Consider the following 19,346-nt stretch of genomic DNA (forward strand, 5'->3'; position numbering starts at 1 on the left):
TTGTTCAGGCCCGCGATTGGGGGCAACCGCCGATTGGCGGGTGCCCGCGATCTGGAGGGGGCCTACCTCCTTCCGGGTGGGCCTGCTGTAGGACTTCGCCATGTTCCACGGAGACGGCCACCACACGCATGCGCTGGCGCGGAGACGGCCGTTGCACAAACGCGTGGCTCACACCGGTAGTTCAGGGCCGCGTACAGCACTCGGGTGCTGTGCTGGCCCGCTGAAGGCCACTGAATCACTGGGCCAGGAGGCCTGTTTACGCCGGCGTTAACGACTCCGGAATTTATGCCAGCGTTAACACTTGGCTGGAATTTCGGAGAATCCCGGCCCACATTTTAGGAAGGAAATATTGACCTTGGGAAGGAGTGCAACATAGATTTACTAGCATTTTACCGGGACTCCAATTGCAAGCAGAGATTGGTTTCCCCTGGCATTTATAGGATAATTTTATTTAATTTTCAAGATACTAAGGGGAACATGTTGGATAAATTGGGGGGAAAGTATTTCCACAGTTTTGGGAATCTATGACTAGAGTTAAACGTTTCAAGAGTGAAATTAGGAAACATATCTTCACACAAAAGGTGATAGAAGTTTCCAATCCTGTTCCACAAATGCCAATTGATGCTTGATCAATTGTTCATTTTAAAACTAAGGTTGATAGATTTTTAAACAAACGTTATTGAAGTATAAATGTCTTACTCCTGTCCCTATGTTACAACCAAAACCTAGTCCCACAATATTAATAACTTGCCACACATGGGTTTGGCTCATCAATAATGAGTGTCATTATTTCCTTATAAATGCTCACTAACACCTTTTCGCATATTTGCTTTGTTTGATGGATTTTATTGCCCTATAAAGACAGAAGATCCTCCATGCATTAAAATTAAACCAATGACACAGTTTTTGATCATGACTTTATAAATGTACAGCTCTCAGATTTGGAGATAATAGAGGTTTAATTTATTCATGTCTTCCCAGCTAAAATAAATTAAAAACTGAATTGAATCAGTGCAAATAATATGTCTTTAATAGTCCATGGAAAATGGAGAGAACAAATTAAACATTGCATTGTGCTAATGTTACAGATCTGTAAAGAGCAATTAGCCTCAAGAAAACAACAAATAATTAAAATATATTAAGCACTGAAATTCGTATTTATTTTTCTTTTAAACAGTCTCTGAACCCACAGAGACAGAGAAGAAAGGCTATATTTCTTCAAGGTTTATCCCGTTCTCAGAATTGTAAGTATGAACAGCCAAGCAATTCGTTTGAACCAAAAATTGCGTGTTTTAGCATTGACTAATAATTTGTTGTATTTTTCAGTCCAAATGCTTCCACAGCTCCAGTTTCTTCATCAGACCTGCTTCCTATGTCACCAGGAGTATATGCTGAATTGAAACAGCAACTGAGTCCAGCAGAAATTGAGACTGCAGTCTGTTTTGAAGCGATGATCTGATTGAAACTGACTTCCATAGCTCCTTTCACAATAACTCAGACAATAAACTTTGTACATAGCTACATATTTCTGATAGCATTTTTAAAATTAATTTACAGGATGTGGCCATCACTGGCTCGGCCAATATTTATTGCTCATCCCTAGTTGCCCTTCAGGAGGTGGTGGTGAGCTGCCGCCCTGAACCATTGCAGTCCCTAAGATGTAAGTACACCCACAGTGCTGTTAGGGAGGGAATTTCAGGATTCTGACCAGCAACAGTGAAGGAACAGTGATATAGTTCCAAGTCAAGGTGGCGGGTGCCTTGGAGGGGAATCTCCAGGTGGTGGTGGGATTAGAAGGTGATGCCTAAGGAACCTTGGTGAGTCCCTACAGTGCATCTTGTAGATGGTACACACTGCTGCCACTTTTTGTCAGTGGTGGAGGCATTGGATGTTTGTGGAAGGGGTACCAATCAAGCGGGACTGCTTTGTCCTGGAGAATGTTGAGCTTCTTGAGAATTGTGGAAGCTGCATTCATCCAGGCAAGTGGAGAGTATTCCATTACACTCCTGACTTGTGCCTTATAGATGGTGGACAGGTTTTTGGGAATCAGGACATTAGTTAATCAATGCAGAATTCCTAGCCTTTGACCTGCACTTGTAGCCATAGTATTTATATGGTTACTCCAGTTAAGTTTCTGGTCAATGGTAACACCCAGGATGTTGATAGTGGGAAATTCAACTATGGTAATACCATTGAATGTCAAGGGTCGATGGTTGGAACTTCTCTTGTTGGAGATAGTCATTGCCTGGCATTTGTGTGGCATGAATGTCACTTGTCACCCAAACCTGGATATTGTCCAGGTCCTGCTGCATTTGGACATGGACTACTTCAGTATCTGAGGAGCTGTGAATGGTGCTGAACATTGTGCAGTCATCCACAAACATCCCCACTTCTGCCCTTATGATGGAAGGGAGGTCATTGATGAAGCAGCTGAAGATGGTTGGGCCTAGGACACTACCCTGAGGATCTCCTACAGTGATGTCCTGGAGCTGGGATGATTGACTTTCAGCCACCACAACCATCTTCCTTTGTGCCAGGTATGACTCCAACTAGTGGAGGGTTTCACACGGTTCCCATTGACCTAGTTTTGCTGGGGATCCCGGATGCCATACTCAGTCAATTTGTTTTATTCGTTCATGGGATGTGCGCATCGCTGGCTGGGCAAGCATTTATTGCCCATTCCTGAGGGCATTTAAGATTTGGTGGTAATGGTAGAGTGAGGGATATGTCAGGCCATTAGGTTACAGATTGTGGTTGAGTACAATTCTGCTGCTGCTGATGGCCCACAGCGCCTCAAGGATGCCCAGTTTTGAGTTGCTAGATCTGTTCGAAGTCTATCCCATTTAGCATGGTGGTCATGCCACACAACACAAAGGAGGGGATCCTCAATGTGAAGACAGGTCTTTGACCACAATGACTGTGCGGTGGTCACACCTACCGATGCTGTCATGAACAGATGTATTTGTGCAGGGAGGTTGGTGAGGGTGAGTTCAAGTATGTTTTTCTCTCTTGTTGGTTCCCTCACCACCTGCCACATTCCCAATCTAGAGGCTATGTCCTTTAGGACCCAGCCAGCTTGGTCTGTCGTGGTATTACTGAGCCACTCTTGGTGATGGACATTGAAGTCCCCCACCCAGAGTATATTCTGCATCATTGCCACTCTCAGTGCTTCCTCCAAGTGGTGTCAACATGGAGGAGTACTGATTCATCAGCTGAGGCCGACATGGTAATCAGCAGGAGATTTCCTTGTCAATATGACCTGGTGCCATGAGACTCATGGTGTTCAGAGTCGATGTTGAGAATTCTTTGAGAAAGTCCCTCCCTACTGCATATCACCAGCTCTGCTGGGTTATTCTGCCGTTGAGATAGGACATATCCAGGAATGGTGATAGTCGTGTCGGGGACATTATCTGTAATGTATGATTCGATGACTAAGATTACATCAGACAGTTGCTTGACTAGCCTGTTAGCTCTCCCTATTTTGGCATAAGCCCCCAGATGTTAGAAAAGACTTTGCAGGATCGACAGGGCTGGGTTCGTCATTGGCATTTCTGGTGCATAGATCGATGCCAGGTCCGACCAGTTTCATTCCTTTTTACAAACTTTGTAGCTATTAAATACAACGGAGTGGCTTGCTAGGCTATTTCAGAGAGCAGATAAGAGTCAACCACACTTCTGTGGGACTGGAGTCGCATGTAGGTCCGACCGGGTATGGACGGCAGATTTCCTTCCCTAAAGCACAGTGGTGAACCAGATGTGTTTTTATGACGATTGACGGTGGTTTCATGATCATCTTTAGACTCTTAATTCCAGAAGTTTTATTGCGTTTTTAAATTCCACCATCTGCCGAGATGGGATTCGAATCTGGGTCCCCAAAATATTACCCTGGTTCTCTGGATTCTAGTCCAGTGGCTACCGCCTCCTTTAATTTAATTTCCTGGGGAAGCAAAGACCTCTTTATAATAGCATAATTGCAATGTGGGAACCTAGGCAAAGATATATTGGCATGGTATGCAAATGACATTAATGTAATATTCAGTAGCTGGCCTATTGCTGTATTACTGATTTGAGTTTAAGGCACTGTATCGTGCAATGAAGATTTGTCAGACAAAAGTTAAAGCTCACAGTTCGTTGTTGGTGTCCAAACCTCAACAAGAATACAGTTGTCTACATAAGCATTTGATACTTGCACAGAAATTCACAACATGTAGCTCTGCACACATTGAAAGTTCAAGAGGTGTGAAGCTACCTTACGATGATTCTGGTTTTGGTACAGGCTGAATTCAGGTCATTGAATCAATTCACTAGTTATACTGTCACTTTCATACTGTCCATCCGAAAACACTTTTTGTTGACAGCAAGGTGGAAGTTAAATGAACAATGTAACAAGTATTTACATTAAGATTATATTCTTTGACATACTTGTAATGCACTGAAATGGTCATATGCAATAACTTCAACAAAAATTGAGGCTCCTAGATAGTGGTGGGCAAAAATAAAAGTTGAAATATTGTGTGCTTTTTCTGTCTTCATAAATAAAGGCCGTTATTTTACGGCCACACTGCGCCCAAAAGGCAGCACGCCGCAGTGCAGCATGGCCGATAAGCTCCCGGAATCTACCCAGCTTACAATGTCTCGTGAGATCTAACGTGATCTCGCAAGACGTTGCAATATGAATCCCGCCTTGGAGACCTGGGGTGAGTGCCCATTCAGTACTGGTCTCCACAAACAGGGACCAGACGGAACGGCATTCATAGGGGTTTCCCAGGGGATCAGATGCCCCCGGGTGCATGCCTTAGGGCAGGGGTGCACCCTGGCACTGCTGGTGCCACCCCAGGTCTCCAAGGCGGGATTCATATTGCAACGTCTTGCGAGATCGCGTTAGATCTCACGAGACATTGTGAGATGCCACCATGGCAGTGCCACCAGTTGAATTGTCAGATGCCAGGGCACTAAAAGGGTACCAGGTTGGCACTGCAAAGGTGCCAAGCTGGCATTTTTTGCACAGATGTGATCAGGCCCAGGTGCCCTGCACAGGTCAGGTGTTTTGGGGGGGCATGACGCGAGGGCCGGGGAGAACACTCCAATAGGGCGTTGGGGCTTGGGTCGGGCTTGCTTCGGGGGCCTAGGATCGGGAAGCCATTTTTAAATGGTGTCCCAATCTCTCGCTACACTGAGTTCCGGCAAGTGGAACTCCTCAGTGCATAAAAAGGGGCTACGTGCGGCCTGAGCCACACGATCCCTGTTGAAGCCGCCTATCAAATGTGAGTCGTGTTTTATAGCCTTGTGTTTCTCGGCGCTGCGAGCACTGGGAAACACACAGCTAACCATGCTCGCTATGGGGCTTTGTTCCCATTTACTTAAATCGCACCCAAAGTATTAACAGAAACCTATTCCTTAAAGTCATAGTTGAGATTTCCATCAATGCACGACCCATAAAACCTGGCACATGTTGGTTGTTTGTTAGCCTCTCTCCCTGTTTGCTTTCACAGATCACAGTAGATTTGAAAATGTTGGTGCTTTTTGGCCTTTTAAAAACATAAGACGCAGGAGTAGATGATTTGACCCTACTATCTGCTCTACCATTCAGTAAGGTCATGGCTAAACCGTTTGCAACAAGTCCACCTTCCTCAAATACTCACAGATGCGCTGATTCTCTGAATGTCCAAAATATATCGACCTCTGACTTGAATATACTTAATGACTAAAAATTCACAGCTCTGTGGTGGAGAATTCCAGAGTCACAACTTTTTGAGTGAAGAAAATTCTACTCTTTCCTATATATGTGTATAAATATATGGCTGACCCCAGCCAGTGAAAATATCCTTGACAAGGAAATAATATTTTTATTATTACCCTGTCAAACCAACTAAGAATTTTATGTCTCAAATGAGATTTCCTCTCATTTTTCTAAACTCCAGGGAAAATTGCACTGGTCTAATTAATCTCTCCTCATAGGACAATCCCCTCATCCCAGATTAAAAAGATTACACAACAGTACTATTGGTTGCCATATTCTCGGTTCTATTTCTGTCAGTACCTGTTAATGTTTGTATAGGTTTTCAATCTACATTATTATTGTCAGTTTTTTTTGTTAACTTATTATATTCCTCAAGTTGAACTTTTTAAACAAAATGTATCTAATTGTTTGAAACATGAAGATCACTTATATATCAAATCCACTGAGATTCTAACATAATCACTGCAAATTGTACTTGTGACTTTACTCAATTACCATCATTATTTCATATACAAGAAATGGCAAAATGTTGTTTGATTTATATGTAGATTTTTTTTACTATATTGCAATTTTTCACTAAATACTGACAGTTTAATATATATATCTAATTGAAAGTATGCATTTTAAATACATTTAGTTTGTGCTTTATGTATACAAACGCTCTAAGAATGTATGGAGGCTAATTTGAGACTGTGACATTAAAGCCTCTTCAATAACTCTGTAAATTAATTTTGTGTATATACATTTTTTACGTTTTTCCAAATACCAGTAATACAGTTTAATTAATTTTGCACTTGAAGTTTTTAAAGAAATGTCTGTCATATAGTGATTACAGTGTTTTTAAGACAAGAATGGAAAGCCTTCGCAACAAACCTGCTTTATTTTTCCTGAGTACTCTTGTTATTAAATTGGTTATGAATTTCAATGGTTAACAATTATGATTGGAAGCATTTGTTATTGAATTATAAATGTTGAATCACTTTACATTGCTTAGTTGAATGTTGTGTTTGATACGCTTCTTAAATAAACTACTAAAAGTCATTGGAATGATTCTAGTTAAGATTTTGCTAAAGAAGGAATTTCACGCAAAGTATTTTCTGAGTGATTTTTCAATGTTAAGAACAAGCAGAAATGCATGATTTCCTGTTGCAGTGTTGGGAAACACATCATGAGTCATTTGATGATTGATTGATTTGGTTTATTGTCAGGTGTACCGAGGTACAGTGAAAAGTATTGTTCTACGTACAGTCCAGACAGATCATACCATACATGAAAAAACATAGAACATACATAAATACACAATGTAAATACATAGGCAGAGGCATCGAGTGAACATACGGAGTGTATTACTACTCAGTAGAGAAGATCTGTGAAGAGGTCAGTTCAGTCCATAAGAGGGTCATTTAGGAGTCTGGTAACAGCAGGGAAGAAGCTGTTTTTGAATCTGTCCGTGCTTGTTCTCAGACCTTTGTATCAGCTTCCCAATGGAAGAGGTTGGAAGAGAGAATAACCCGGGGGGGGGGGGGGTCTTTGATTATGCTACCCACTTTTCCAAGGCAGCGGGAGGTGTAGACGGAGTCAATGGATGGGAGGCGGTTTCGCGTAATGGACTGGGGTGTGTTCACGACTCTGTAGTTTCTTATGGTCTTGGGCGAGCGGTTGCCGTACCAGTCTGTGATGCAGCCAGATAGGATGCTTTCTATGGGTGCATCTGTAAAAATTGGTAAGAGTCAATGTGGACATGCCAAATTTCCTTAGTTTCCTGAGGAAGTATAGGCGCTGTTGTGTTTTCTTGCTCATAGCATCGATCTGGGTGGACCATGACAGATTGTTGGTATGTGCACACATAGGAATTTGAAGCTGTCAACCATCTCCACCTCGGCACCATTGATGAAGACGGGTGTGTATGATACTTTGCTTACTGAAGTCAATTACCAGCTCCTTAGTTTTGCTGACGTTAATGGAGAGATTGTTGTTGTTACACCATGACACTAGGTTCTCTATCTCCCTCCTGTATTCTGGCTCATCATTGTTCGAGATCCGACCCACCACGGCCGTGTCATCAGCAAAACTGTAAATGGAGTTGGAGCCAACCTTTGCCACACGGTCGTTTGTGTATAGGGAGTATAGTAGGGGTGAGGTACGCAGCCTTGCAGGGCCCTGACATGGAGGACTATCATGGGGGAGGTCATGTTGTTTATCTCTACTGATTGTGGTCTATGGATCAGGGAGTAGAGGATCCATTTACAGAGGGAGGTACCAAGTCCTAGGTTTTGGAGTTTTGATATGAGCTTGGCTGGGATTCTGGTGTTGAAGGGGAGCTGTAGTCAATGAATAGGAGTCTAACGTAGGGATGAGTATAGGGCCAGAGAGATAGTGTCCATTGTGGATCGGTTGTGGCTGTATGCGAATTACAGTGGATCAAGGCATTCTGGGAGTATGGAGTTGATGTGTCTCATGACCAACCTCTCGAAGCACTTCATTATGATCGATGTCAAGGCCACTGGAAGGTAGTAAATGAGAGACATTGCCTGGTTCTTTCTTGGCACCGGTATGATAGTGGTCTCCTTGAAGCAGATGGGAAACTCGGAACAGAGCAGGGCGAGGTTGAAGTGTCCGCGAACACACCTGCCAGTTGGTCCATGCAGGATCTGAGTGCACGACTAGGGACTACGTCAGGATCCGTTGTATTCTGAAGGTTCACTTTCAGGAAGGCTGATCTGACTTCGGAAGCTGTGACGGTGGGTGTGGATGAGTCCAGGGCTGCTGGGGCAGTCGACAGCGGTTTGATAGTTTCCTGCTGGACCCGAGCATAGAATGAATTTAGTTCATCAGGAAGGGGTGCACTGCTGCCGAAGATTCTACTCGGCTTTGATTTGTCAGTGAGTCATCCAGTGACAAATATGAACCCGGATTTTGTTGAAAAAATAACTGCATCTGAACAATGTACATTGTTATTAATGTCATAATCAAACGACTCGGAAAAGAAAAGATATATTTATAAATTGTGAATCAACACAGATTTTCTTCCAAATATCAGCATCTTATGATTTTTCATAAGGTTGCTGCATTTGCATGTTAATTTTCCATTAAACTCACCACAGAAAGGTCATCAGCCTGAAATATTCGGCAGGATTTTATGGCCCCTCAAGCTGGTGGGATCTTCCGATCCCACCCAAGTAGACACCTCATGGCGGATTCTCCAGCAGCAGAACAGGCAAGGCACGAACATCCCATAGGCAAACAATAGCTTGCCGCATCTGGCATGGTTAAAATGAAAGAGAAAATGCTGGAAAATCTCAGCAAGTCTGGCACCATCTATAGGGAGAGAAAAGAGCTAATGTTTCGAGTCCGATGACTCTTTGTCAAAGCTTTTATCCAGTGGATAAATTTTTTAAAAAATTAGAGTACCCAATTCATTTTTTCCAATTAAGGGGCAATTTAGCGTGGCCAATCCACCTTGCCTGCACATTCGTTTGGGTTGTGGGGGTGAAACCCACACAAACACGGGGAGAATGTGCAAACTCCACACGGACAGTGACCCAGAGCCGGGATCGAACCTGGGACTTCGGCGCAGTGAGGCAGCAGGGCTAACCCACTGCGCCACCGTGCTGCCCTTTCCAGTGGATAAAATGATCATGGTTGGCGGTGGGGTGAAAAGAGCCAGATGATGCCAGCCATTAACTCTGTCACTATCTCCACAGATGCTGCCAGAGCTGCTGAGTATTTGCAGCATTTACTGTTTTTAGTTCAGTCTTCCAGCATGTGCAGTATTTTGTTTTTGCATGGAAAGTTATGCCTTGGAGAGTAGGATGTAACTGTACAAGTAACCTTTGTGATAACAATATGATATTTGTCAATGACTGATCAATCTCTTTTGCCCACAAAGTCAAAACAATTGCAAGTATGGAGTTTTATTCCTTCAGGTTGTGAATTTTTAGCAGATTGAAAAAAAACTCTTTTCCTTTGTCTCCTCTTTTCTCTCTCTCCTGTTCTCTCAATCTTATCTTTCTTTCCCTCTCTGAATTTTTAAAAATTTGTTCAGGTGTTGTGGGCACTCATGGCAAGGCCTGTGTCTACCCCCAATTACACTTGGGCAGCAGGGTAGCATGGTGGTTAGCATAAATGCTTCACAGCTCCAGGGTCCCAGGTTCGATTCCTGGCTGGGTCACTGTCTGTGTGGAGTCTGCACGTCCTCCCCCTGTGTGCGTGGGTTTCCTCCGGGTGCTCCGGTTTCCTCCCACAGTCCAAAGATGTGCGGGTTAGGTGGATTGGCCATGCTAAATTGCCCGTAGTGCCCTAATAAAAGTAAGGTTAAGGGGGAGGTTGTTGGGTTACAGGTATAGGGTGGATACGTGGGTTTGAGTAGGGTGATCATGGCTCGGCACAACATTGAGGGCCGAAGAGCCTGTTCTATGCTGTATTGTTCTATGTTCTAGAAGGTGGGTGGTCAACTGTCTTCTTGAAGCACTGCAGTTTTTGTGCTGTTGGGGAATAATGGGCTAAAGCCCAAATTTATTGACACTTCGCATATTTAAATGAGCGGTGGGAGGAGGGGAAGTTTTCCAAGCAAGTGGAGGTGGATTTGCCTGTGACAGTGAGTTTAATCCCCTAAAAGTGACATTTGGTTTGGACCCTAACATGTTTCCTGCCCTCTCCTGGGTTTCACCAGGTTGCGATTGAAGGTGAACAGGAACGGGACTTCCGGTGGCGGCCATGGAGTGTGTGGTCACACACAAGGTGGCTCCTACCTGAGGTCGGAGTTTTTGACCTTTTGTGCTAGTTTTGCAGAGTTGTTGCAGGTGGAGAAAGTGGGACGATTAAAGAGTAAGGTTTTCTCCTTCAGTAGAAAATGTCGAAGGGGTACCAGATGAGTGGTGTGTCAGATAAGGGACACTCTTCAGAACAGGAGGACACATGAGATAGCAAGTGAAAAGGTGACGGAGGGACCTATGGCATCGTTGTCCACACAATAGTCGACGGAGCAGTTGGTCGAATTCCTTACAGCTGAGTTTAAAAAACCCAAGGCAGGTGGCCTCCGAGGACCTGGCGAAGGTAACAGAGCCGATTCAGGCTGCCCTGGAGAGAGTGAAGAAGAGGCTGGAGGTGCAGAATGCATCGATCCAAAATTTGGAGGAGACGGTGACTGATCACGAGGATTGGATTGCCTTGTTGGAGGCAGAAATACTGATGATGGCGGATGGTCAGAATAACTTGAGGAAGAAGATCGACGCCCGAGTGAATCACTCAAGGAGGCAGAACCTGAGGATTGTGGGGCTACTGGAAGGTATAGAGGGAGCGAGGATCACTGAATATGTGGCCAGAATGTTTGAAAAGCTGATGGGAGAGAGGGGCTTTGGCCATCCTCCTGAGGTGGACTGGGCACACTTGTCGTTGACGAGGAAGACGAGAGCGGGTGAGCTGCTGCAGGCAATTATTGTGAGGCTACATCGGTACTCAGACAAGGAATGTATCCTGAGGTGAGCAAAGGAGGTGTGGGAATGAAGCTGGGAAGGCCACATGGTTCGTATTTACCAGGACGTGGGAGCGGAGCTGGGCAAGTGAAGGGCTGGGTTCAATAAGGCCAAGGCAGCCCTATTCAGGAAAAGGTGCAGTTTGGGATGATATGCCCTGGCCGCCAGTGGGTCATACCTGGGGGAACGGAGAATAACTTTGATACACCAGAGGAGGCGAGTAACATTTTAAGGGACCACGGACTGGGGGATGTTTGAAGATTTTGGGTGGGTTCATCTGCGAAATGGACTGGAGGAGTTTTACTCGGGGATGAGAGAGGGTATGGTTTTGTGTGCGGTTGTTATGTTTCTGTTAGCATGGGGCAGCACGGTGGCACAGTGGGTTAGCCCTGCTGCCTCACGGCACCGAGGTCTCAGGTTCGTTCCCTGCTCTGGGTCACTGTCTGTGTGGAGTCTGCACATTCTCTCTGAGTTTGCATGGGTTTCACCCCCACAATTCAAAAAATGTGCAGACTAGGTGGATTGGCCACGCTAAATTGCCCCTTAATTGGAAAAAATTAATTGGGTACTCTAAATTTATTTTTTTTAATGTTTCTGTTAGCATTACCAACACTGTATCATTAATTTTGTAGAGGAAGGGTTTTGGACTATTTTCCTCCCCGCGTTTGGGGGTGTTAGGAATATTAAAACATGTGGGGTCTGGTGGGTGCATGGGGGGTGGGGGGGGGGGTAGTAGGAATGGAGGGTGGGGATGAAGGAGCTTGGTGTAATGCAGTGACAAGTTGGGGCAATGGAGGAATAAGGGGGCTTTGTTATAAAGGAAACGTATTCTTTGACTCGGGTGGGAGTCATGCTGGCAAGTATATTAGTTAATGGAAGCAAAGTGGGGGGCAGTTGTGGGGAGGGAGACGGGCGGTTGTTTTTTCTGGTTCTTCTGGTTTCTTTGTTTTTGGCTTGGGTCGGGATAGTGGGCCGGGGGCAGGCTTTATTTGTTTGGGGAGGGGGAGATACTGGCATCTAAGGTTTATTTTTGGCGGAGGTGGTTGGAGGGGAATGGCGGTGGCCATCTTGAGGGGACTGGGGTGGTAGGCAAGACAAGGGCCTGGGGGAGTCCATTGGCATTTGGTAATGGCTAAGCGGGGTTGGGGGTGGGGGGGGGGAGCCTCCCTACCAAGTTGGTCTCATGGAATGTCAGAGGACTGAATGGGCTGATCAGGAGGTCCAGTGTTTGTGGTAGTCACCACTGATGTATATGCTGTATACATATGGGTTTTACGGTAAGGCCCCTGTACTACAGGTACGGGGGTAGATCCTTGCCTGCTGGCTCCACCCAGTAGGCGGAGTATAAATCTGTGTGCTCCCCGTACAGCAGCCATTTCGTCAGCAGCTGTAGGAGGCCATACATCTCTGTGTAATAAAGCCTCGATTACATTCTACTCTCGTCTAGTCGTAATTGATAGTGCGTCAATGTTTTCACTCATTTAAAGAGTTCAAAGCAGGTTTTTCTGCAGGAGACGCACCTGGGGGTTAAAGATCATACGAGGTTGAAAGGTTCGGTGGGGCAAGCGTTTCATTCAGAGTTGGGTATGATGGAGAGGACGACTAGTGTTAAATAGTACAAGGGTGGCTTTCCCAGTGACACGGGGGGTAAATATGTTATGGTGTGTGAGATTAGAGGGGGTGCCCGTGGTGCTGGTGAATGTCTACGCCCCCAACTGGGACAATGTGGATTTCCGCCCCCAACTGGGACAATGTGGATTTCCGCCCCCAACTGGGACAATGTGGATTTCCGTGCCCAACTGAGACAATGTGGATTTCATTAAGAGGATGTTGGCGAAGGTTCCAGATTTGGACACACTTCGGTTGATTATGGGAGAGGGTGGGATTTTAATGCTATTTTTGATCCTAAGATGGATAAGTCATGCCCATGTCCTTGAAGGTGGCGGCAATGGCAAGGGAACTGTTGGGCTTTATGGAGCAAATGGGGGGAGTGGACCCCTCGCGGTTTGGGCAACCGAGGGTGAAGGAATTTTCATTATCCTCACATTTGCATCGGGTGTTTTTTTTAAATTCATTTTATTAATTTACAGGATGTGGGCGTCGCTGTAAGACCAGCATTTATTGCCCATCTCCCAATTCTCCCTCCCATCAGGAAATGCACTTCAGAGGTCGCAGGGCACAGAATCCAGCCCAAAAACCTCTCCAACAGGGAGGACAGTGATAAGACCATAAGACATAGATAGGAGCAGAATTAGGCCACTCAGCCCTTCGAGTCTGCTCCACCATTCAATCATGGCTGATATTTTTCTCATTTCCATTCTCCTGCCTTCTCCCCACAACCCCTGATCCCCTTATTGATCAAAAACCTATCTATCTCTGTCTTAAAGACACTCAGTGATTTGGTCTCCACAGCCTTCTGCAGCAAAGGGTTCCACAGATTCACCTCTGGCTGAAGAAATTCCTCCTCATCTCTTGTTTTAAAGGATCTTCCCATTAGTGTGAGATTGTGTCCTCTGCTTCTAGTTTTTCCTACAAGTGGAAACACCCTCTACACATCCACTCTACCGAGGCCACGCAGTATCCTGTAAGTTTCAATAAGATCCCCCTTTTTTGCAAAAAATCACGTCTGGAAATATCTAAACAAATTGGTCCCAGGAAGTTGAAAGTTTTCTGACAGCTCCTCAAAGCTGGCTAATCTACCCTCCACGAACACGTCCCCAACCCTCTCCAAACCCATCTCCTCCCATGACCTAAATATTGAGCCTAAGCCCTCTGGCACACTGCAGATATTGGCCAACAACGACATGGAGCTAAGTTTAAAATGCTGTGTGAACTGCTTCCAGATTCAAAGAAAATCTTGCAGGCGAGAATGGAAATGAGACAGTCACTAAAGCTCTCAAACTAGACCCCCTAACAAGAACTCTCCTCCATTTGCTCCCAAATGGAACTCGGATCACTAAGCCACATCAGCACTTTCCCAATATTGGCAGCCCAATAATAAAATAAAAAAATGAGTAAAGCTAAACCACCCGACTGTCTGTCTCCCTGGAGGATTGCCTTACGGATCCTTGCGGTCCTGCCCACCCAAATGAAAGAAGACACGAATTTAACAACTCTGACAAAAAAACGACTTGGAGAGAAATGTGGGGAGACACTGATAAAGAAATAAAAACTTGGGAGGACATTGATTTTAATAATCTGAACCCTGCCACCAAGGACAGGGGAAGGTTATCCCACTTTTGCAAATCAGATTGATCCCATTCACCAGACTAGCACAACTTAATTTATGGAATGAGGGCCAATCGTGGGCTTCCCGGATTCCCAGTTAATGAAAGCTAGATCTGGCAAGACGAAAAGGCAACATCCCCAGATAGACTCCCCTCCCCAGGGAGGTTAACTGAAAAGTATTCTCTCTTGTCCAAATTCAACTTATATCCAGAGAAGGAACCAAAACACCTAAGTAGCTTCATTATCTCATCCATAGTGGGAACTGGGTCCATATTATAAAGAAGTAGATCAACTGCGTACAAGGGCACCCGATGCTCCCTCCCTCCCTGATTTATCCCCTTCCACTTACTGGAAGATCTGAAAGCCATGGCCAGTGTTTCAATTGCTAATGCAAATTGAAGCGGGGACAATGGACACCCCTGCCTCGAACCCCTATTCAGCAGAAAATACCGAGCTCAGCGCATTAGTGGAGACACGAGCAGCGGGGGCCCTATAAACTAAACAAATCCAGAATGCAAACTGTTTCCCTAAACCAAACCTCCTGAGAAGCGCAACGAGATATCCACACTCCACCTTGTCAAATGCTTTTTCGGAGTCCATGGAAACAATCACCTCCAGTTCGGGTACTTGAGAGGGGAAAACAATATTTAACAGCCAACGTATATTGGCCAACAATTGTTGCCCCTTGACAAAGCCTGTCCGGTCTTCCGAGGTCACCTCTGTGAGTCAAGGCTCTAGCTGCCATTCAAAATTGAGGTGAGTCAAAAGGACCCACATTCCGTCAGGTCCTTGTCCTTTTTCAGGATCAGGGAGATAGAGGTCTGCGCACGTATAATGGGTGAGAAACCCCGGGACAAGGAATCATTGTACATTTCTAATATTAAAGGGACCAACTGTCCTGCAAATGTCTTATAAAACTCAACGGGAATCCATCAGGGCCAGGAGCTTTACCCGTGTGCATTAAACGATGCATTTCATAATTTCCTCTGGGCCCAATGGGGATTCCAACTGCTCCCACCACTCCCTTTCCATCAATGGAAGGATAACCCATCCAAAACCTCTGCCATGGCTGAACTCTCCTCTGGGGACTCTGATTTATAGAGATCCCGATAGAATATTTCATACTCTTCCTTCAGGTCCTCCAACCTCACAAACCTGCCCCCTATGAACAGGTCAGCAAATTGTTCGATTCCTGCTCGCCGCGAACCCCGAAACCTCATAATAATAATCTAATCTTTAATATTGTCACAAGTAGGCATACATTTACACTGCAATGACGTTACTGTGAAAAGTCCCTAGTCGTCACATTTCGGCACCTGTTCAGGTACACTGAGGGAGAATTCAGAATGCCCAATTCACCTAACAGCACGTCTTTCGGGACTTGTGGGAGGAAACCGGAGCACCCAGAATAAACCCACACAGACACAGGGAGAACGTGCAGACTCCTCACAGACAGTGACCATAGCGGTAATCGAACCTGGGACCCTGACGCTGTGAAGCAACAGTGCTAACCACTGTGCTCCGTGCCTCCCAGTGCTACCATGCTGCCAGATCCAACCCACACAGAGGCCTCCAGACCCAAATGCTGCCGTCACACCCTTAAGGCCGACACCATTGGGTTCATGGAGTACCTGGCCAGCAAGAATGGCAGAGGCGCTGACAACAAAGCCTGCCAACTCGTTCACGATGCCGCCTCCATCCGACCTCACACCGATCCCTCCCCCACGACCCATTTCCTAATCATGACAACGTTTGCCGCCCAGTAGTAGTTAATCATGTTAGGCAGCGCCAACGCCTGTCCAGTCCCTTGACACCCGAACCGCCATTGCCAGCGACTCTATCGCCGAAGCAAAGAGCAACGGGGAGAGTGGACACCACTGCCTCATTCCCCAAAGCAGCCCAAAATATTGCAAACTTACTTAGTTCGTCCGTACACTTGCGGCCGGCACCTTGTATAGCAACTGGACCCAGTCCACAAACCCCTACCCGAAGCCAAACCGCCCCACCACCTCCCACAAATACTCCCAATCCACCCGATTGCCACCACTACCTCCACCTCCACCTCCTGCCCCATAATTACATCGAGCATCGTAATTACATTGAGCAGCCTCCTCATGTTCGCTGTCAACTGCCTCCCCTTCATAAACCCGAAGAGTTAAGTATTTGAACGCAAAAGATGCAGGAGTACCTGGGTTTTACTCCTCCGGTGTGGGTGGCGGATGGATTCCCGAACTAGGAGTGGGGCAAGAAGAAAACAGCTGCTGGAGCAGCAGGGTCTTCGTGGTGTGCCACAGGCTAAGGTGGCAGAGGTCAAGGGAGCTTCTCTGCCCGCCCAGTAGTCAATGGAGCAGCTAATAGATTTTCCAGATGGAAAGTTCTGTCAGCAGAAGAAGGAGGCCCTGGAAGACCTGGCGAAAGTGGTGGAACAGATTAAAGCAGGGATCGAGAGAGTGGAGCAGAGGCTGGAGTCCCAGGGCCTGGCGATCCAGAAAGTGGAGGAGGCAGTGGGGAAGCAGACCAAGAAATGCACCTGGGAAGAAAACAAGCTGTGGGTGTACCAGGACCTCGGAGCAGAACTGGCCAAGAAGAGGGGCGGGTTTAACCGGATCAAGGCTGCCCTCCTTTAAAAGGGGGTGAAGTTGTATGTGCACGAACCTGAGGAGTCTGAAGGTGGACATGGCCTTTTTCCACTTAAAGATAGGGACCAGACAAGGCTGAGCAAAGGATGGCTGAGGCAAGTGTTCCACTTGGGACTGGATATGACGACGAGGGGGGTTGGCGGTGTTGTTGAATAAGCGGGGGGCATTTGAGGTGGGGAACATTGTGGCGGATCCGACGGGGGGGGGGAGGTTTCTGATAGTGAGCAGGAAGCTGGAGGGGATGCCGGCGGTCCTGGTAAATGTTCCTGATATAGCTTTCTTGAGGCGGGTGCCAGGGAAGATCCCAGACTTGGACTCGCACTGGTTGATTATGGGGGTGGATTTTAATACATTTGTAGGACCAAGCTTGGACCGGTCGAGCCCGAGGTCGGGGAAGGTGCCGGCAGTGACACAGAAGCTGAAGGGGATTATGGGTGGACCCAGACCTGAACCCATAGGGGTTTGGGATACCGAGAGCGAAATAATTTTCATACTCCTCCCATGTGCACCGGGTGTACTCCCGGATTGACTTTTCCATCTTAGACAAGATGTTGCTGGCGGTGGTGGTTGTCGGAGTATTCAGCAACCATGGTCACTGACCTTGTGCCATTTGTGCATTTGTGGGTGGACTGGAGTGGCCAGGGGGGTTGGGGGTGGGGGTGGGGGGGAGAGGTGCAGCACCAGCAATGGAGGCGGAATGTAGGGTTGTTGGCGGACGAGGTGGTGTGTGAGCAAGTGAGGGCAGCCATTCAGGGCTACGTGAAGCTAAATGACATGGGGGTGGTCATGGCCGTCACGCTGTGGGAGACACTCAAGGTGATGATTAGGGGGGAGTTCATCTCAATTCGGGCGCATAGGGGAAAGCGTAGCGGGTAGAGATGGCAAGACTGGTAAATGAGATTCTGAGAATGCGCAGGAGGCATTCGGAGGCCCCCGAGGCAGGGCCGTTGAAGAGGAGGCAGAGGCTGCAGGTGCAGTTTAGGCTAGTGTCCACAGGGAAGGTGGTTGGGCAGTTACCAATTCACTGACCATGAGAAGTAGCTCGACAGTTGGACTGCAAACAAGTTGTTTTCATCAGTCTAAAGATGGGACTTGCCCAAAAGCGTACGTTCACTCTGGCTTTATTTTTATTTGTGGCTACTTTTTGTGGAGAAGGCTCACCATTGGATTATGTATTTAAATTAAACAGCCTCTATCCTATTCCTAAATATCACAGATTCATCACAAAACTACTTGGGATCTATTTGTGAATCCTACTCAAGTAGCCTACAAAGATGCCTGTTCGGGAAACAGGCACAAAGAAGACGGTTAACTAAACTTAAAGCTTGTGGAATTGAAGACAATTTACTCATTGGGTAGCCGATTGTTTTGGTGGTCGAAGACAATGAATAGGTAATGGAGATAAGCACAATATCCTGTTTGCACACAGCAAGCCTCACACTTAGCAATGAGATGAATGGCCAGATATTTTGCCTTGGTGATGTTTGTTGAAAGATAAATATTGTCCTGGTAATGTATTGCTCTTCAAATAGAGCACCAAGGCTTTTCACATCCATTCGAACAGCTGAGTGGACAAAGATCTGTCAACATCTATTAGGAGAGAAAAAGAATTAACGTTTCAAGACTCTCCGTCAGAACTGAAGGGAGGTAGAATGTGTTAAAGCTGCAACAAAAAGTAGCAACTTTAGGAAAAGAAGACAGAAAGCCTGGTGTGAGAGGGGGGTGGGGGGAGGCGGCGGGTTTAATTGTCGAAATACATGTATGGAATTTTTTTAAGGGGGTTTAAGATCGAGGAGAAAGGTCAAAGTCTAAAGTTGACAAACTCAACATTGAGCCCCAAGGGCTGAAATGTGCCCACCTGGTTAGCACTGCTGCCTCACAGTACCAGGGGCCCAGGTTCAATTTCAGCCTTGGGTGACTGTGTGGAGTTTGCACGTTCTCCTCATGTTTTCATGGGTTTCATGCAGATGCTCCAGTTTCCTCCCACAGTCCAAAGACGTGCAGGTTTTGGGGGTTATGGGGTTGCGGGGTTAGGGCAGGGGATTGGCCTAGGTATGATGCTCTTTCAGAGAGTCAGTGCCGACACGATGGGCCGAATAGCCTCCTTCTACACTGAATTCTATCGAGGGAAGATGAGGTGCTGCTCCTCCAGCTTGTGCCCTGCTTCAATGGAGCATTTCATCAGGCCAAGGATGGACATGTGGCAGGAGAGCAAGATGCTGAGGTAAAACATCAAATAATAGGAAGTTTGGGGTGATGCTTGCG

At 46.3% G+C, this 19,346-nt stretch overlaps 1 protein-coding gene across 3 annotated transcripts in view; it reads left to right on the forward strand.

Annotated features, from left to right (window-relative positions):
- LOC119961797 (signal transducer and activator of transcription 4-like) overlaps positions 1–1,607 on the forward strand; it is a 163,869-nt gene extending 162,262 nt beyond the window's left edge. For all 3 annotated transcript variants that reach the window (XM_038789128.1, XM_038789127.1, XM_038789129.1), the window contains 2 exons: positions 1,178–1,244; positions 1,327–1,607. In XM_038789128.1, coding sequence (XP_038645056.1) covers positions 1,178–1,244; positions 1,327–1,459 — 200 coding nt within the window. In that variant the 3' untranslated portion in view covers positions 1,460–1,607. The remainder of the gene's footprint in view (positions 1–1,177; positions 1,245–1,326) is intronic.
- The last annotated feature ends 17,739 nt before the right edge of the window (positions 1,608–19,346 follow it).

The sequence above is a fragment of the Scyliorhinus canicula genome, chromosome 2, assembly GCF_902713615.1.
Source record: "Scyliorhinus canicula chromosome 2, sScyCan1.1, whole genome shotgun sequence".
Lineage (NCBI taxonomy): Eukaryota > Metazoa > Chordata > Chondrichthyes > Carcharhiniformes > Scyliorhinidae > Scyliorhinus > Scyliorhinus canicula.